This window comes from Chiloscyllium plagiosum, chromosome 2 (assembly GCF_004010195.1).
Source record: "Chiloscyllium plagiosum isolate BGI_BamShark_2017 chromosome 2, ASM401019v2, whole genome shotgun sequence".
NCBI lineage: Eukaryota > Metazoa > Chordata > Chondrichthyes > Orectolobiformes > Hemiscylliidae > Chiloscyllium > Chiloscyllium plagiosum.
Window position 1 is genome coordinate 104235772 of NC_057711.1, and position 20278 is coordinate 104256049.

At 41.5% G+C, this 20278-nt stretch overlaps 1 protein-coding gene across 1 annotated transcript in view; it reads left to right on the plus strand.

Annotated features, from left to right (window-relative positions):
* dnah6 (dynein, axonemal, heavy chain 6) overlaps nt 1–20278 on the plus strand; it is a 341236-nt gene that overhangs the window by 253904 nt on the left and 67054 nt on the right. Inside the window, exons 62-66 of the mRNA XM_043705917.1 lie at nt 508–741; nt 5622–5757; nt 6387–6589; nt 9051–9241; nt 11030–11190. Coding sequence (XP_043561852.1) covers nt 508–741; nt 5622–5757; nt 6387–6589; nt 9051–9241; nt 11030–11190 — 925 coding nt within the window. The remainder of the gene's footprint in view (nt 1–507; nt 742–5621; nt 5758–6386; nt 6590–9050; nt 9242–11029; nt 11191–20278) is intronic.

Genomic DNA, 20278 nt, shown 5'->3' on the forward strand with positions numbered 1-20278 from the left:
CACAATCGTTCATCCACTCAACACATCTGGCTTAAGATGGTTGCCAATATTTCAGCCTTGTCTTTTCCATCATATTTCCATCATTGAATATGGGGATATTGGTCAAACCCTTTCCTTCTGTTAGTTGTTAATTGGTTAGCGTCACTCTCGACTGGAATTGGCAGATCTGCAGAGTTTAAACTCGAAGCATTGGTTGTGAGATTGCTTAAATCTGTCAGTCACATACTGCTCCCACTGTCTGGCATACAAATAGTTCTTTGTTATAGCATCACTAAGTTGATGACTCATGTTTAAGTATGCATTGTGCTGGTGCTGGCAAGTCCTCCTGTACTCTTCATTAAACCAGAATTGGACCATTGGCTTGATGATCATAGTAGAGTGGAGTACAGTATATGCCAGGACTTGAAGTTCCTGTTTGTGGTTGCTACCTCACCCTAAGTACCAAATATTCTTATAGACTGCAATAGTGAGGAATTGTTATTTACTGTTCAATTTTTGTTTTGTTAGCTCTTTAATCAAACCATCGAGACATCTGACAAGACCTATAACCTGCAGAAACGTCTGAAGATTTTGTTAGATGCAACGCTTTTCGCTGTTTACACCAATGTTTCCAGAGGTCTCTTTGAACAACACAAACTTATTTTCAGTTTTTTGCTGTGTACTGAGATCCTACGCCAGAATGAAGAAATCTCAGATGCTGAATGGAACTTCTTCCTTAGGGGGGCTGTAAGCTTGGATAAGGTATGTTTTAGAAAATTAACTTCATGGAGCCAGATACAAAGTCAGGCGGCACGGTGGCTCAGTGGTTAGCACTGTTGCCTCACAGCACCAGGGACTCAGGTTCAATTCCAGCCTTTGGCAACTGGGGGTTCTGTGTGGTGCTTGCACATTCTTGCTGTGTCTGCATGGGTTTCCTCTGGGTTGTCCATTTTCCTTCCACAGTCGAAAGATGTGCAAGTTAGGTGAATTGGCCATGATAAATTGCCCGGAGTGTAGATTATTAGTCAGGGATAAATATAGGGCTTGGGGCTAGGTGAGTTATTCTTCGGAAGGTTGGTGTGGACTTGTCGGGCCGAAGGGCCTGTTTCCACAGTTTAGGATTCTAATTTTGATACAGCACTGGGAATCTCCGATGAAATGCTGTGCAATCTAAATTTTGCTCAAATCATTAAGCCTTTGACATGTGATCAGTTATTACAGGGTGATTATGCTGGTATGATCATCTAAAAGTGTTTTTATTTAATGCAACAAATAAACTTTTATTTATTAACTTAAATTTATTCTTTTCACTAACTTTAGCATGTTAGACATGAACAAAGAGCACTGAAATGTTACTTTTTAAAAAAAGTATAGCAATCTTTTTGTCCATCTTCCCGGAATATTCCTAACTCTGCACAAATGGATTAAGAAACTTCACTGACAACTTAAGAATATTTAATTCGTGCCTTGCTGAAGTGTGATCATGAATGTTTAGCCAACTGCTATTGGTAAATTTAAAGGTGGCTAACATTTTGATGCATCACTAAAGCGCTCGTAAAAGACTGAAAACACATCTTTGACAGCATCATACTGTATGGCTATGGGGGTGCTGCAAACTACCCTATATTCTAGAATGTCTGCAGCAGTCAGATCCCTAAGTATGGCAAAGACCCAATGCATGGCAAGAGTTAACTGGGTTGTTTTCTGTTTAAGGTGGATGAAAATTTGGCAGTTAGCGCTTATGTCAACCATCAATATTCCACCAACACCAAAACTGAAAATGATCTCAGTCTTGGTAGGGAGTCCTTTGACTGTAAAATGCCATCTGTTCTATGCATAACTGCAGTGCACCATCAGTGCCACTGATCTCCAATTTGACACCATTGAGACCAATATCCTGAGCCAGATGCTTTAGAACATAGAACGATACAGTGCAGAACAGGCCCTTTGGCCCTCGATGTTGCGCCAACCTGTGAACTATTCTCAGCTTGTCCCCCTACACTATCCTAAAATCATCCATGTGCTTATCTAAGGGTTGTTTAAATCTCCCTAATGTGGCTGAGTTGACTACATTAGCAGGTAATGCATTCCGCGCCCTTACCACTCTCTGTGTAAAGAATCTGCCTCTGACATCTGTCTTAAATCTATCACCCCTTAATTTGTAGCTATGCCCCCTCGTACAATCTGACGTTACCATCCTAGGAAAAGGACTTTCACTGTCTACCCTATCTAACCTTCTGATCATCTTGTATGTCTCTATCAAATCCCCTCTTAGCCTTCTTCTTTCCAGTGAGAACAGACCCAAGTCTGTAAGCCTTTCCTCATAAGACCTTCCGTCCAGACCAGGCAACATCCTGGTAAATCCCTTCTGCACCTTTTCCAATGCTTCCACATCCTTCCCGAAATATGGGGACCAGAACTGTACACAATATTCCAAGTGTGGCCGCACAAGTGTTTTGTATAGTTGCAGCATGATATTGCGGCTCCGGAACTCAATCCCTCTGCGAATGAAACCAAACAACACCATATGCCTTCTTAACAACACTATCCACTGGCAACTTTCAGGGATCTATGTACATGGACTCCAAGATCCCTCTGCACATCCACACTACCAAGAATCTTTCCATTGACCCAGTACTCTGCCTTCCTGATATCCTTCCCAAAATGCATCACCTCACATTTCTCTGCACAGCTTTAGTGAGATGCCCCTCGAGATGTTCAACAAGATCAATGATTAAAGCTCTTTTACTCCTTTAAGTAATCCTCTGAATTGTACAGGAATCTTGGATATTAGCTGATGGCTATAAGCATTAAATTGTGTGATGGTGCATTCTCTGTAAGGCTGTTCTCCCCTTGCCCCACTGCACATAGACCAAAGCTTTTGTTGGAGCTGGATAGGGAAGATTGGACAAGAGGTGGTAGTTAATGAGAAATCATAGATAAGTGAGAACTCAAAGTAGGACCAATTAGCTTTAATATTCTGTGTGATGAGAGATTTCAGTAAAAAGGAAGAAAATAGGATAAGGTGGCCAATTATTTTCTTTTTACAATAATTGGTCACCATTACAGAGAATAGTGTTATGTTCCAAATTTATGAAATGACTTTCAAATTCTCATGTGCAAAGCAATGGTTATGAAAAGGTTAATGCTGAAGACTGCATTAAGTTCCACTCAAACAGATGATGTCATGAGGACAGGTAGGAAAAAGCAGAGCAGCTCTGGATTTCAAAGGAGATAGGTCCATATAATCTAGATTTCTTCATAATCTTTGTAGCAATGTCTATCTTACTAATATAGCTTGTATCTGATTATTACCAAGCAAAAACATATTTTGTTTAAGACAAATGCATCTTCTCATGCATACATAGTGGTTCTGCTCTACCACTTTAGACCTAATAGGCCCACTAGACCCAGACATAGCAAGCAATGGTGGCAGCTTTCTGCCCAATCCCAGATTGGCATTGATTGAAATTGCATGTTCATACAATGAATTCCACCAACTGCGGCAGAGGAATTTAATCCCAAGGCCTGGAGCACTAGCTTGTACTAGTTCAAGGACAGTACCACTGCACCACCATCTCCCCATATTCTTCAAAGTTCAGAAGAATACGATGGAATGTTATAGAATATTCAAGATTATGAAGGGGCTTCACAGATGTTGATTTGCCTGGCTGAGGAATCCAGAACAAGGGGACCTAAGCTAAGAGGCTGATCATTTAGACTGAAAGGAGGAAACATTTCTCCAATCAAATCAATGTGATTTTTTTGTCATTCTGTATCCCAGAGGGTTCTGGATGTGTCATCATTAAACATATTTAAGACTGTTGGAATCACAGGATGTAGGGAACAAGTGAGAAAGTGTAGTTGAACCTCAAAATCAGTCATGTTTGTCTGAATGATGGAGATAGGCCATATGGTCTGCTTTTGTATCTCTTTGATATATTTTGTGTTCACACTGCAGCCTTGATTTGCCAATGGAGGAAGAGGTAAACAACTAAGTCGCTGGATGAAGTTTTACTTCAGCAAACTGGAATGGTGTTGAGTTCCTAAATTGTTGTTGCATTACTACCTGTTCAGGAAAGTGGAGAATATACTTTCACACCCCCAATTTTTACCTTGTAAGAGAAGAGAGGCTTTTATGAGTCAGTGTAGTCATACATAACAGAATTCCTAGTTTCTTTCTGCTCCAGTAACCACAGTATTTATATGAGTGGTTGATATGCATGCCCAGTCAGTGATGACACCAAGCTGTTGTAATACTTGGGTTGGCAGTTTGAATCTCAACATTGGCAGTTCAATTAATTGTTGAGTGGTAGAATTTAGGCTATGGTAATGGCTTATTACTTTTACGATGTGAATGGTATTTGCCACTGAGTAGCTCAGGTAACAAACTGGTAGGGACTGAATCATTATAAGAGGAATTGCCAACATTTTAAGGTTGCTGTTTCATTCAGGATCTGGGATTCAGCATGTTGAATCAACAGTAGTATCATGGGAGTTTCATATTTAGTGATGAAGACCCTGTTCAAGAGTCAATACTGTGTTCAACTACTCTTCTGCTCCCTCCAAGTGAAAGAGCACTGATTCATCAGTTTCAGAGTGATGGTGATTGGTGGTAATCAGAAGGATGTTTCCTTGCTCATGATTTCATGGGGGTCGGATGGAGCGGGGGGAGTCAAAAACAGTGTTGAAGACTCCCTGGAGTCTCTTCCATCTAACTGTATACCACTGTATCTTGACCTGTGGTGAGTCTGACCTTCAGACGTGAAATGTCCAAGAATGGTGTTAAAGGGATCTTAGATATTGGCTAATGGGTATGATTCTGTGATTAGGATTATTTTAGAAGGTTTCTTGACTAGTTGGTGCGACAGCGGTTTCATTTTCAGCAGGAGTCTCCAGATGTTGATGAATGCAAATTTGAAGAATCGGCCAAATGGGTTGTGTGTTCTGCATGTTCCATGTTTGATGCTGAGCTCACAGTTTAGGATGATCTGCGTTTTTCTTTAAACCAATGGTGATGTTGATTTGCCGGGATTGTCTGAATATGACTTCTGTTTGCTTCAGGCTTAGGATAAGCCTTCAATTACATTCCGTTCATGTACTGATATCTAATGTTACAATTTAAAACTGTTTATATGTATTTGCTGTGCCAGATATATTAATGCATTGAATTGAAGAGCTTCAGATGATAATTTTTCAGACAAATACTAGTGGTGCGGTTATATCCAACAATTTGAATGGATTTTGCAAGCTTGGCATATTTATTGTTAGACTGTGCATCCTCACATCTCAAACGCCTAATGTAGAAGACACAGTTCCTGGTCATAAAAGGCTAGTTTTCCATTAAAAAAAAAGTAGTGAGACACTATCAGAGGGAACAGTCTTTTATAATAATCCTAATTGTAGCTCGTGATATTTCCGCTGACATTAAATACTATGCAAAGTTCCAACTCAGCACATCCAAATCGGTTGCTGCTGAATTATGCAAGTTCTGTATCCCAGCAGAATGATGAGTTGAGCAGTCTCATTTTCAATTTTATTGAAAGCTGACGAGCCGTTGTACCAAATTAATTCTCAGCAAAGGATTATTTAATTGGAATTGCAATAACATTGCTAAATTCTCATTCTTCCTTGATTTCTAGGAGCGTCCTCCAAAACCAATGGCTCCTTGGTTGAGAACTGCAGTGTGGCATACATGCTGTGACCTTGAAGAAAATTTACCATGTTTCAGGGGCATCACAGAGGAAGTTGTTGCGACTCACATAAAGGTCAAATTAGGTAAATATCAGAGAGATTAATTCTAGTTTCCATAAAATATGGTACAGCTCTTCATACTGTTGCTGCCAACATCACTTACCAATCACTGCCCAACCTTAGCTTTAAGACAGGAACGTAAACCTTTGTTCTCTACTTCTGATAGTCCACTCTTGTTCTTTCACTGACTTATTGTGTAGTGCTGTTATTTCACTGCTTAAAGCCTGTGAATGCTATTTACTCCGTCAAGGATTATATCACTCACACTTTAATAGCATCTACTCCTTCAAGATGCCACTATGTTCCTCAATGTACTTATCTGCCTGAAAATTGTCACCCTTCGGAGGTTGCCAGGTTTGCTTTACCACTGACTGGAACTCACTAGATGTACTTTCATTGTGATATTGGGTTCTTAGCACTTGACATAACTAAGCATTTAGTCATTCTATTCTTAGCATATTTGTTTTTAAAAATTATTTGAATTTTGAATCCTTTACTCATCACACCTCCCAGCTTCTGAGCTGAAAGATTGAGAAACAATCTGTAGCTTCCAACACAAAAATGCTTGGTAGTTTAGTCAGCATGTGAAGGTAAATGGTCAGTGTTAGTACTTGAGATGCAAGGGCAGAAATATTTTGCAATCACTTTTTCAGGACGTCTTGATGTTGATGTCAACCCTCCAACTTGGGATGGATACAAGACGGATTTACTTCCATATTCACCAAACTTAGCTGAGGCTGAGATGGAGGATGAGGCTGAGGCTGAAGAGCAAGAATATGTCGTCATTGGGCACTGGAATGAAAGACTGACCTTATTTCAGAAACTCATTTTAATTAAGTCATTTTGGGAAGAAAAGGTATAGTATTAATTGATATGGCTGTTTCACCTTTATTTTTTATGGACTTAATTCTTAATAAAAAAAGCAATTAGCTGGATTTTACCAGACCATAGGGACCCCAGGGACTCTCGGTGGCTGACAGCCTGCTCCAGGAAGACAAGCAGCCAATTTGATTAAATTTAAGACCATCTAACTGGGCCATTGGCATCATTTTTATGATTGTGAACTATTCCTAATGTTTAGGGGCCCTCAACTTTGTGGTAGATGCCATTTGCTCTAAACCAGAGCTCATCTGAATGAAAGTTGCCCCAAAGTCCTGTTTGCACTGAGAGGTTTCTCCATCTTCACCATGGTGTCTACTGCCTTCGGATCCAAATGTATTTTCATTATTACACAACTGTCCATGGGTATATCCATCTTGCGGCACCTCTTGAAAATTCTTGTGTTGTGCAGCAGGAGGAGTAACTGAGTTCAGATACTTGAGCTATATTTTACTGGTCTCCTTTATTCAAGCATGCGTAGGTGAGCTGCAGGACAGATCAAAGTCTCTTCTCTGACTCCCAGAACAATGTTTACAACATGTTTTATTGTGTCAAGCTACAATAGGCTAAATGCTTGCATCATCCACCAATTGCACAACATGTTGCATGCAACTTTGTATAATATGATTGATAAAATATGCTGTTTTTATTCAGATTCATTCTATTTGTTGTTCTTGCTTGCCTGCCTGACTAGCCCATTGTTCAGAGTTTGCTCACTGAGCAATTGTGTTTGTGCAATATTCACTCCTTCACTTACCCGCTTCCGTACTTCCCATCTCTTCCATTGGTACTTTGAGGCTTTAGGAGGACTGTAGTCTTCCAAAATGGGGCTGGCAGCAGTAGCAGCAGCACATTGAGCCCATAAGCTGCCAACTAGGACGTCCACTGCAGTAAAACCACCAAGCTGTTCCTGCTACCAACAAGATCATGCAGTGGGAATCTGCACTTCAGTCTGATTTCAGAGTCCCAAAACTGAGAGTAAAATTCATCCAAGTGTAGCAGTTCCATAACACCTTTCTGCAAGCCCAAGGGCACAATTTAATAGTACTCCTGCCAGTGGTTTTGCAGGCAGGAGTCTGTAGAATTCCCCAGGTGGAGTTTATACATGTCCACTGGCCTGACCTCAGTTCTATGAGGAGACCCTGGTCCTAATTAAGTGGCAAGTTCATGACCAGCTAAGGGTGTCGTCCCATTTCAGAAAGAGCTGAGAATATAATTGTGCAAGAAAATCTGCCATGAGTGAATGTCCTTCCTGCTTTTCAGGCCCAAAATGACTCTTAGCTTCAGACAAGAAAATACTGGCTAAGATCTTCCCAACTCCATAGTATATTTCTAAAGGTAGGATCAATAGCAGCTCAGTTCTCTGCCAACAGAAGACAGACAGTCAATTAGTACAATTATTTAACCTTTGCAGGTCATTTTACCGAAGTGTGGGATTTTCACTCTGGGCTGTCAGCTCAAAGAAGGAGGTCACCTTCCTTAATTGAATAGTGGTCCAAGCAACAGCCTCTCATTTAGCCATCTTCAATAAAATCCACAGTTCTGCTGCTTGTCTGAGCAGACTCAGGACTACATTTAGTCCTCACTGTGTGATCATGGCATATCAGAAAAATTTTAGCTCATGTTTTAAGCTGATGAACCCAAACTAAACAAATGTGGAGATTTTGAAAAAGGGTTGGAGGTGGTTGAGGCAAAGTAAAACCAAGTCTGTAATAGTGCAAATGCCAGAAGTGGCTAAATGACAAAAGATGCCATGATGTGAAACAAAAGGAGTTACAAATGAGAGAAACTTGGAAGAATTAATTGAGTTCAGTGGAGGTGTAAATATTCACATTAGAATAAGAGCACTAATTAAAATCTAATGTGATTAAACTTGTGGCTGGAAGTCTGCAAAGTGCCTTGTGGAAAGATGAGATGTTGCTGAAACATCATTAGATCAGGGTCAGATGCTGAGGTCAGAGAAATCAGAGCAGGAGTGAGATGGAGAATTGAATGGGCATTTAACTGGAGGCTTTGAGTTACAATTGAAAATGGAACAGAGCTGCACAACAAAGTAATCACCCAATCTAAATTTGTAAATTGCCATTTCAGCATGATGCTGGGACAACGTTTGGCACAAGGTTAACAACAGTCAGGACAAATATGAGGGAACTTAACCTAACTATCTTTGTAGAGTCATGAGATTTCTTTCTGCATTGTCATTGGGTGATGAGCAGGTGAATGGTGGTAGGCAGGAGTGATATGTCTGGCACTGCCATAAACTTCAAACTGGTATCAGCAACATACTTGGAAATCTCCCTGCATTCCCATACAAAACTTGCTCAAAGCATTTCTACCTCATTGTTTCAAAACCCAAGGAAGCTGGGAAAAAAATTCCTGAAGGTAGAAATTGTTTGTGAGACATGTTGATAATTGAATTGTTTCTTGCACTTTTCTAGGTAGTATTTGCAATCACAGATTTTGTCATAGAAACTCTTGGACAGGAGTTTGTGGAGAACCCTCCTGTGGACTTAGCCACACTCTATCAGGACATGTCAAATAACATTCCCCTCGTTTTCATATTAAGTACTGGTTCAGATCCGATGGGAGCCTTCCTGAGATTTGCAAAAGAAAGGGACTACTCTGACAGGTGAGTTCCATGTTTGCTTGGTCAAAATATAATGGGTTCCCTTTTCTACAAATAGCCAGTGCTTGCTGGTGAAAGTAATGGTCTGGAAACTTTGGTGACCTTATCATGGTGCTTACATTACATTGCATCAGCGTTAGACTTCAAAAGATTAGTAAAAACGGATCTTTGCATGAGGCAGCTGAACACTCAGAATACCATTTTAAGTGCATACTGACAATTACCAGATGTTGCAATAAAAATTTCCTTCATCTGTCTGGCAATGCCCAGGTTCTTGTCTCAGTCATCTCTTCTATTCCATGTGTAGATGGATTTTATATAAAAAACATTCTTGTTTTCAGGGCTTTCAAGTTACGCATTCAGCCTAAGTGATTTTCAACCTCATTAACATAGAGTTCCTTCATATCTGTCTGGATGGCAACATTAATGTCCTTGCCAGGAATATTGAGTGGTCTCTGCAAGACAATGTCATTAATACTGATCCAGTATGAGGTCACACCAGATGAACTTTTGTATCAATTTGTATCAATTAAGCAAAAAGTCTAAGCACAGATCTCATCTCACAGGCCATATCATGTATTTGCGTTTCAATTCTTGTTGAGCCAATAAAACAGTGATTTCTGAGATTGTCAATGTAACTGCTGTGGAATGCACCTGTGTAATTGGGTTAGTTTTGGACACTGAAAATTGTGGCTACCTTGGGAAAGAAAATGAGTGCCACATTGTAGGCTATTTCTTACAAGTAGAAAAAAGACAAGATTGTTCTATAAGAAAAGTAAACCTGTGTAAATATTGATTTTAATCTTGCCAGCATAGTGGAAAGGTGCACCTGAATGGCCAAATGGTGGTCAAGGGCCTCCAATTGTGTTCACACTCACTGACTACCATTTTAATGGTGCTTTCAGACATTATTTAGACTCTGATGCAATATTAATTGCTCATAAGAGAGGAACAGAAAGTCTCATAGCCTTACTGTAGCCTTGGAGGCTTTTTTGCTTATGACTACCTATATTTGTGAAACCGACATGAAGCCCACAAAGGGCTGATTGACTGTATAAACAAAGGGGCATCCATAGGTCTTTCCAAATATGGGTTTTCCAGCAATTGAGAGCAGTAATCCTATCTCTTATCACCTTAAAAGCTTGGCTTGGCTATTTTTCCAAAATTAGCTGACTTTCTGTAATCAGTAGTCAAAAAATGTGGTGCTGGAAAAGCACAACAGGTTAGGCAGTATCCAAGGAGCAGGAGAGTTAACATTTCAGGCATAAGCCCTTCATCAGGAATTAAGACCTTCTGTAATCAGTGGGTAGATCAAAGACCCCATATCAAACTATTGATCTAATTTCAAACAAGCCACTTAGATTCACTCCAAATTCACAGTTAAAAAAATGTTTTTAACCCAGAAGGGGAGTAGAGAATTCAGTATCTCCCAGTTTTTTTTACTAAGTCCATAAATGTAAATATCTTCCCAACATATTTCTTCTGACTAATTTAGAGTCACAGCGATGTACAGCATGGAAACAGACCCTTCGGTCCAACTCGCCCATGCTGACCAGATATCCCAACCTAATCTAGTGCCACTTGCCAGAACCTGGCCCATATCCCTCCAAGCCCTTCCTATTCATATACCCATCCAGATGCCTTTTAAATGTTGCAATTATATTAGCCTCTACCACTTCCTCTGGCTGCGTGAAAACGTTGCCCCGTAGGTCTCTTTTATATCTTTCCCCTCTCGCCCTAAACCAATACCCTCTTTTGTATTCACTTTTTTAACTTGCTTTGATACTGCAGGGTAGAGTCTATTTCCCTGGGACAAGGACAAGGGCCAATTGCTGAAAAACTGATTAAAGAAGCTCTAAAGACAGGAAACTGGATATTTCTTCAAAATTGTCATCTCGCAGTTTCTTGGATGTTAACAATGGAGGAGTTAGTAAAGTCATTCACAGAGCCAAGTAAGTACAAGTAAAGTTATCTCCATGTGTGAAGTCCTTTGATGGAATAGGTTATGTGGCTCAAATGTCCCAGTTAAATGGTTTAGTCTCAGAATCTTTATCTATTTTCTTTATGTGACTGTGCAGTTGCATTGTCATTGATGTTAAAACATAGTCAAGTGATTAACTGTAACTGCAGATCACTTATTTGTCTGCTCAAGGATGTTACCTAGCAGAGTTGATAAAGTGTGGCTCTGGAAAAAGCACAGTAGGTCAGGCAACATCTGAGGAGCAAGAGTGTTGATGGTTCAGGCATAATCGCTTTTCAAGTCTGGGGAGGGGGTAGGGGGCTGATGAATAAATGAGGGAGGGGGTGGGGGTAGGGGAAGGGTCAGTGGGATGACAATAGATGGGCAAAAATAGGTTGTGATTGTGGTAGTTCGGTGGGAAGTCTGGAGCAGATAGGTGTGAAGGAAGATGGACAGATAGGTCAGGTCAAGAGGGCGGAGCTGAGTAAGAGGATTGGATCTGGGATGGGCTGGGGGGGACAAGAGATTTTGAAACTGGTGAATTCATTGTTGAGGCCGTGTGACTATATACTCCCGAGGCAGAAGGTGAGGTGTTCTTTCTCCACCAGCTTGTGAGTGGCCTTGTTGAGGCAGTGGAGGAGGCCCAGAATGGGCATGTCGTTGGGGGAGTGGGAGGGGTAGTTGAAATGGATGGCTATAGGAAGGTGGGTTGGTTGGTGCATACAAACTCATCCTGTGAGTTTGCACTCAGTCTCTCCAAAGTAGACGAGACCGCATCGAGAACAATGAATGCAATAAATAAGGTTTGAGAATATGCAAATAAATCTTTGTTGGATTTGGAATGATTCTTTGGGGCCTTGGATGGAGGTGAGGCGGTGGGGGGGGGAATGTGTAGGTGCAGGTTTTACACATCTTACAGTAGCAGGGGAAAATGCCAGGTGTGGTAAGGGGGTTGCTGGGGAGTGTGGATCTAATGAGGGAGTCGCAGAGGGAACAATCCCTATGGAATGCAGATCGGGGTGGGGAGGGAAATATACATTGTTCGTGGGGTCTGACTGTAAGTGGCAAAAATGGTGGAGGATGATACTCTGATTTTTGGAGATTAGTGGGGTGATATGTGAGGACCAGGGGAATTCTATACTTGTTGAGATTGGGAAAATGGGTTTGAGGGTGGAGGTGCAGGAGAAAGTGAGGTCTGCAGATGCTGGAGATCAAAGTTGAAACTTTATTGCTGGAACAGTAGTGGGGTGATATGTGAGGACCAGGGGAATTCTATACTTGTTGAGATTGGGAGAATGGGTTTGAGGGTGGAGGTGCAGGAAATGGAGGACACACAGTTGAGAACATTGTTGATCATAGGGGAGAGGAAATTATGGTCCTTGAAGTAGGAGGGCATCTGGGATGTCCCGGAGTGCAATCGTTCATCTTGGGGCCAGATACGTTGGACGGGGAAGAACTGGAAGTAAGAGATCGCATTTTTACAGGAGGGCAGGTGGGAAGAGGTGTAGTCAAGTTAACTGTGGGAGTCAGTGGGATTGAAGTAGATGTCAGTGTTGAATCGGTTACCGGAGACAGCGAGGGCCAGAAAGGGGAGGGAGGTCGGGATGGTCAGAAATGGTCCAAGTGAATTTGAGATCAGGGTGGAAGGTGTTGGTGTAGTGGATTAACTGTTCAAGCTCCTTGTGAGAATGCAAGGCTACACCGATACTGTAACCGATATAGCAGAGGGAAAGATGGGGAATGGTGCCTGTGTAACTGTGGAAGTGGGACTGTTGCACATATCCTACAAAGAGACAGGCATAGCTGGGATCCACATGGGTACCAATTGCTACCCCTCTTGTTTGTAGGAACCTTTATGCATTTTAAGACATCCAGCACCACCTCCTCTGTAATATGGACATTTTTCAAGATGTCACCATCTATTTCCCCACATTCTATATCTTCTATGTCCTTTTCCACAGTAAACACTGATGCAAACTACATGTTTAGCACCTCCCCCATTTCCTTGCTGCCTTGCTGATCTTTGAGAGGCCCTATTCACTCCCTAGTCATCCTTTCTCCTTAACTCTATTTGCCAAAGCTACTCATGTTCTATTTTTGCCCTCCTGATTTCGCTCTTAAGTATACTCCTGCGGCTTTTATTTGTTGTTGTGTCGCTATAATCTTACCAAATCATAAAGGCTGCTAGGAGAAGGTGAAGATGGCAGCTGCTGGAGATCAGAGTTGAGAGTGTGGTGCTGGAAAAACACAGCAGGTCAGACAGCATCTGAGGAGCAGGAGAATCGACGTTTTGAATATAAGCTGTTCATAAGGCCTGCTCTCTTATTTAAGATGAGGGCCACCAGATCTCAGGCGAGGGAAGAGGTTGAGAAGGAGAGTCCTTCATGGTAACCTCAAACCGGTGATGGGAATTGAACCCACGCTGCTGGCATCACCTTGTTCTGCAAAACAATAATCCAGCCCACTGAGCTAAACTGATTCCCCTACTGCCTTTATACTCTTCGAAGGATTCACTCGATCTCTGTTGTCTATACCTGACATATGCGTCCTTCTTTTCCTTGACCAAAACCTCAAATTTCTCTAGTCATCCAGCATTCCCTACCTATCAGCCTTGTTTTTCACCCTAACAGGAACATTCTGTCCCTGGACTCTTATCTCATTTTTGAGGGCTTCCCATTTTTCAGCCGTCCCTTTACCTGCGAACATCCTAATCAAATTTTGAAAGTTCTTACCTCATAGCATCAAAGTTGTCCTTCCTCCAATTTGGAATTTTAGTTTTTAGATCTGGTTTATCATTTCCATCACTGTTTTAAAACTAATAGAATTATGGACGCTGGCCCCAAAGTGCTCCTCCACTGACACCTCAGTCACTTGCCCAGCCTTATTTCCCAAGAGGAGGTCAAGTTTTGCACCTTCTCTAGTAAGTACATCAATATACTGAATCAGAAAGTTCTCTTATGCACACTTAACAAATTTCTCTCCATCTAAACCCTTAACACTATGGCAGTCCCAGTCTGTTTGGAAAATTAAAATCCCCGAGCATATTCACCCTCTTATTCTTACAGATAACTGAGATCTCCTTACAAATTTGTTTCTCAATTTCCCTCTGCCTACTGGGGGGTCTATAGTACAATCCTAATAAGATGATCATCCCTTTCTTATTTCTCAATTCAACCCAAATAACTTCCCTGGACGTATTCTCAGGAATATCCTCCATAAGTACAGCTATAGTGTTATTCCTGATCAAAAACGCCATTTCCCCCTCCTCTCTCGATTCCTTTCTATCCTTCTTTTAATATTTATATCCTGGAACATTAAGCTACTGGTCCTGCCCATCCCTGGCCACATCATTATAATTGCTAAAATATCCTAGTCCCATGTTTCTAACCATGCCTGACTTCATCTGTCTTCCCTGTTAGGCCTCTTGTATTGAAATAAATGCAGTTTAATTTGTCAGTCCTACCTCATTCTCTGCTTTGTTCCTACCTGCCCTGACTGTTTGATTTGCCCCTTTTCCCAACTGTACCAGTCTCAGACTGATATATTACCTCAGTATAGCCCTGCATCCCACACACCTCCCTGCCTCCCCCACCCCCACTACCACACCACCAGTTTAAATCCTCTTAAACAGCTCTAGCAAATCTCTCTGCCAGTATATTAGTCCCCTTCCAATTCAGGTGCAATCTATCCTTCTTACCTCAGAAGAGATTCTAATGTTCCCGCACATCTGCTCTCAAACCTTAATCCCCTGGTGCTTGAATTCCACCCCACTAATCACCAAATCCCACATGTCATCCTCCACTATTTTCAACACCTATAGCCAGACCCCACCACCAGAAATATATTTCTCTCCCCACCCCTATCTGCTTTCTGTAGGAACTGTTCCCTCCGCGACTCCCTTGTTAGGTCCACATTCCCCATTAACGCTGTCACCATGCCTGGCATTTTCCCCTGCCACCGTAAGAGGTGCAAAACCTGTGCCCACACCTCCCTGCTCACCTCAGTGTAAAGCCCCAAAGGATCATTCCAAATCCAGTAGAGATTTACTTGTATATCCTCAAAACTCATTTGCTGCATCCATTGCTCTCAATATGGTCTCAATGACATAGGAGAGACCGAGTGCAAACTTGCGGCACGGTTCAGAAACCAACCGACCAACCCCACCTTCCTGTGGCCATCCATTTCAACTCTCCCTCCCCTGATGACATGTCGATTCTGGGCCTTCTCCATCACCTCAACGAGACCACTCACAAACTGGAGGAGGAACAGCTCATCTTCCACCTTGGGAGCCTACAACAACTTGGTCTCAACATTGAATTCACCAGAATCAAAATCTCCCCTCCTCCCACCCCATCCCAGATCCAACCCTCCGACTCAGCTCTAACCTCTTGAGCTGACCTATCTGACCTACCTGTCCATCTTCCTTCCCACCTACCTGCTCCACATGTCCCACCGACCTATCACAATCACCTTCTACCTTCGCCGACCTATCACCATCCCACCTACCTTTCCTCAGCCCCACCCCCCAATTTATTCATCAGCCCCCTTCCCCCTCCCCAGTCTTGAAGAAGGGTATGTCTGATACATCAGCCCTCTTGCTCCTCAGATGTTGCCTGGCCTGCTGTGCTTTTTCCAACGCCACAATTTATTGACTCTGACTCTCCAGCACCTTCAGTCCTCACTATTTCTGATGTTACCTAGCATCACAATTATTTAAAATTCTCGATATTCCTTAGTTTTACTACATTTTTAAAAGATGTAAGTAAGATAAGTAAAATGTAATTAAGATTTGGAGAAAATGTCCCATGGATTTGATTTGATTTATTATTGTCACTTGTACAGAGATACAGTGAAAAGTGCAGTTTTCCTTGCTATCCAGACAAATCATACTTTACATAGGGCATTAGAATTGAATGCAGAATATGGAATACAGATGCTGGTTGCCAGTATGTAGGAGCAATACTTGCGCAGATTCCTGTGGATCATCTTTTTGAGATGTTGGAGCCTAGTGTCCACCATGGAGGTCATTTGGAGCAAGTGGCTCGCTGAATCTACCAGGTTTATGCTCTGCTTTCATGCTGTCAGATAGCAGAATTAATTGATTGATTGTTGTCACATGTACTGAGATACAGTGAAAAAAATGCTGTTTTGCATGTCACACTGGTTGATTGTTCCATACAAAGTGCATCAAGGTAGCAGAATAGTTACAGTTGCAGAGAAGGTGTACAGAGAGAGATCAGAATTAACAGTTGAGAGATCTGTTCAAAAGTCTAATGGCAGGGATGAAGTTGTTCCTGAATCTATTCATAGATGTATTCAAAGTTTATATCTTCTGCCTGACAGGAGAGTGGGGAAAAAAAATAACTGGAGTTGGCTACATTTCCAAGTTAGTGGGAAGCATGGACAGAGTCAATGGAAGGAAGACTGATTCTCCGGATGGGCTGGGCTGGGCTATTTCACAATTCTAATTTGTTGCAGTCTTGGGCAGAACATGTACCATACCAAACTGTGATGCATCCAGATAGGATGCTTTCTATAGTGCACCTATAAAAAAATTGGTAAAAGCCGGCTGTGTTTTGTACAATTCTGAATGTTTGCATTCGTATGATATGGAAATTTAATTTTAAATAACTGAAAAATAAGTTTTTAAAGGAGTAACTGTAATTTTAAAGGCCAGTGTCTGAATATATGCAAACAGGATGTTATTCTAGAATATCAGTTTGATTCACAGTGCCCAAATCCAATTACCTGGATGTAGTAGGCATTTGTATTTGTTTCTCAAATGATGGTTAAACTAATTGATGGAGGTCTTTGAATTCTTTCTGAAGCAAAAGTTTCATACAATTTTTTTTTACCAGAAGACATTTCAAAATAGGTGTACGAAGTGCACCTGTACAAACAGGATCTATATTATATTTATAGTAAATCTGTCATAGTCCCATTGAACCATAGCGCTGCTCTCTCATTCGAGAGAAAGGGAGAGAATACTGATAAACTTAGGAAATGATGTTGTCGATATTATCACAACAAAAGAACAAATACAATCCATGTAACTGTCATGATCTGAATTCTTTTAAATGTCTCAAGTTTTAAACTTGCAGCAGAGTGCTGCTTCATTAAGAGTTCTTCAAATAAATAAAATCTCTGTTGCCTTGACAGGCCAGGAAGGGATGAACCAGTAGGATCTAGTGCACTTTCTATTGACTTTTTTGTCAACAGTCCTCCAAGGGCTTTTATTATTTCATTATGAATCTTTGGCTGAGTTTCAAAAAGTCCGATTATCTAGTCCAGCAGTTCAGATTGGTTACTAGCTTAAAAATCTTATAAATAGGGAGCGGCCTTTTAATAGTGTGTCTGAATAGAAGTTTGTTATGAGACATTAACCCATTTGAAATTTAAACGTTTTGAATGAGTTTATTTTTATAAGTATCAAGACTGCTTCTTTTTATTTGTTCAGGGGATTTGTGTGTTATTGGCTCAGCCAACGTTTATTGCCATCCTTAATTGCCTTGCAGAAGATAATGATGCCCTGTTGTCATTGATGTACAGAATTGTCCACAGCATTGTTAGGAAAGGAGTTCTGGGATTCAGACCTTGTGATGTGGTTCAAAATGAGAATAATGTGTGGCTTGAAGGATAACTTCAAGGTTATGGTCTTTCCATGTATGCATCTTTCTAGCTGATAGAATTCCATAGGCCCTGGTAGGTGCTGTGTGAGTTACTGCAGTGCATCTTGTAGATGGTTGCCACTATGCACTGGTTGTGAAGGGAGTGAATATTGAGAGTGGTGGGTGGCGTGCCATTCAAACATGCTGCTTTGGCCTGGATGGTGTTGAGCTTCTTGAGTGTTGTTAAAGCTGAACCCATCCAAGCAAGTTAAAAGTTTTCCATCAGACTCCTAACCTGTACCTTGTAGATAGTGGATAGGAACAGAAACAGGAACTGCAGGTATGAGATGATTTACTCATCACAGAATTCTTAGTTTCTGATCTGCTGTTGGAGTCATAGTATCTTTATGACTGTTCAGTTTCTGGTCAATATTGACTTACCTAGGATTTTCGTAGAGGGAGATGCAGTGATGCTAATGAAAAAGAATGACAAGGCATGATAATTTGATTCTCTCTTGTTGGAAATGTTCATTACCTGGAACTTGAGATATGAATGTAACATGCTCTTTATTAGCTCAAGCTTGGATATTGTTCATTCAGGTCTTGCTTTCTGCATATGGATCTAAATTGCTTTTGTATCTGAGCATTCATAAATGGTGCTAAACATTCACAATCTTCAGCAAACGTATCAACTTTTGACCTCCATGATGGAGAGAAGGTCATTGATGAAGCAGCTGAAGATAGTTGAGCCTAAAACACTCAACTGAGGAACTCCTACAGAGAGATCCTGGAGCTGAGATGATTGAATTCCAACAACCGCAACCATCTTCCTCCTTGATAGGTATGACTGTAACCAATGGAGAGTTTTCTCCTATTCCCATTGAATTCAATTTTGCTAGGGATTATTCATATTGTATCATGTCAGCTGTAGCCTTGATGTCAATAGCAGTCGATCTGACCTCACTTCTGGAGTTCATCTCTTTTGTCCATGTTTGGACTAAGTCCGTAATGAAGTCAGGAGCTGAGTTACCCTGGCAGATCCCAAACTGAGCATCAACGAGCAGATCATTTCTAAGCAAGTGTCAGTTGACATCCTGATAATTGATGTTATTAGGCTGCCATTATCTTTCAGCTGAGCAAAATCTTTTCCACTTTGAGGTTTATTCTCTTTTCAAGAGAAATGTTCAGTTTTCTACTGCAAACTTGCAGTGGTCTCTTTTTCCAGGGGCAGATCCAAGTGCTGTTGGAAAGACAGGAACTGACTCCAAAAGCATGTTGCTTCAGCATTTAGGCCCTATTTCTTGAAAACTAAGTTGTCAAGCGGCTAAAGCCGTAAAACCCTCTCTTAGTTTGCTTTCACAACTTCTTCTGACTTTTGGCAAACAACATGAGTTGTTTGGCAAGCGACTATGGATTTTAGCCTTTTGACTTTTCAATTCTAAGAGCTATATGATAAACCTTCTTCAATCCTGAAATTGTCCAAATCCTTCCAACGTTGCCTGCTTTCTTCACATAATTAGTTTTAAGAACTGTGTGTAGAAATTTCCAAGGCACACAATGATATGGCTTTGGTGAGAAAGCTAGGATAATTGCTTGACCTTGGCAGTGAGGCGATTTTTGACAGCAGTAGGACAAAGTTCAAATAATATTGAATGATGAATGATATTAATGAGTGACAAGAAGTCTATTTCCATGCATTAACATCACATTATTAGTTAGTCTCACTCATTTGTCCACAGTTTTCCATTCTTCCATACAGAAAGTAGATGGCAGCAATTCCCAACATATAAATCAGAGTCATTACCTGACAACTTTAGCTAGCCACTTGCTCCTCTGTACCTCCTCCTTGGACACCAGTCACTAACATCTCAAGGCATGCTGTATGGGTAATGGGCACATACATTCTCTAGGAGAAAGTGAGGTCTGCAGATGCTGGAGATCAGAGCTGAAAATGTGTTGCTGGAACAGTGCAGCAGGTCAGGCAGCATCCAGGGAACAGGAGAATCGACGTTTTGGGCATGAGCCCTTCCTGAAGAAGGGCTTATGCCCGAAACATCGATTCTCCTGTTCCCTGGATGCTGCCTGACCTGCTGCGCTGTTCCAGCAACACATTTTCAGCCCACATACATTCTCTATCCATGGAAGCTGTCGTCAGAATCTCCCGGCCTCACTACACCCTCATGGCATATCTCCAATCCACTTACAATGTGGCTAAGTGCTTCAGTGCTACATTTTTGAATGCACTGGGACCTTTCACCATCCCCCCAGACCTCCCCCTCACTGAGGACCCCAGCTCTATACCCACACCAGATCCCAGCTCCCAGCCTTGCCGAGTTTTCACCATCCCCCCAGAACTCCCCCTCACTGAGGACGAACGATCAGTCCTCAGCAAAGGACTCACCTTCATCCCCCTCCGTCCACGCATCAATGAATTTAATACACGCCGTGACATCGAACAATTCTTCCGTCGCT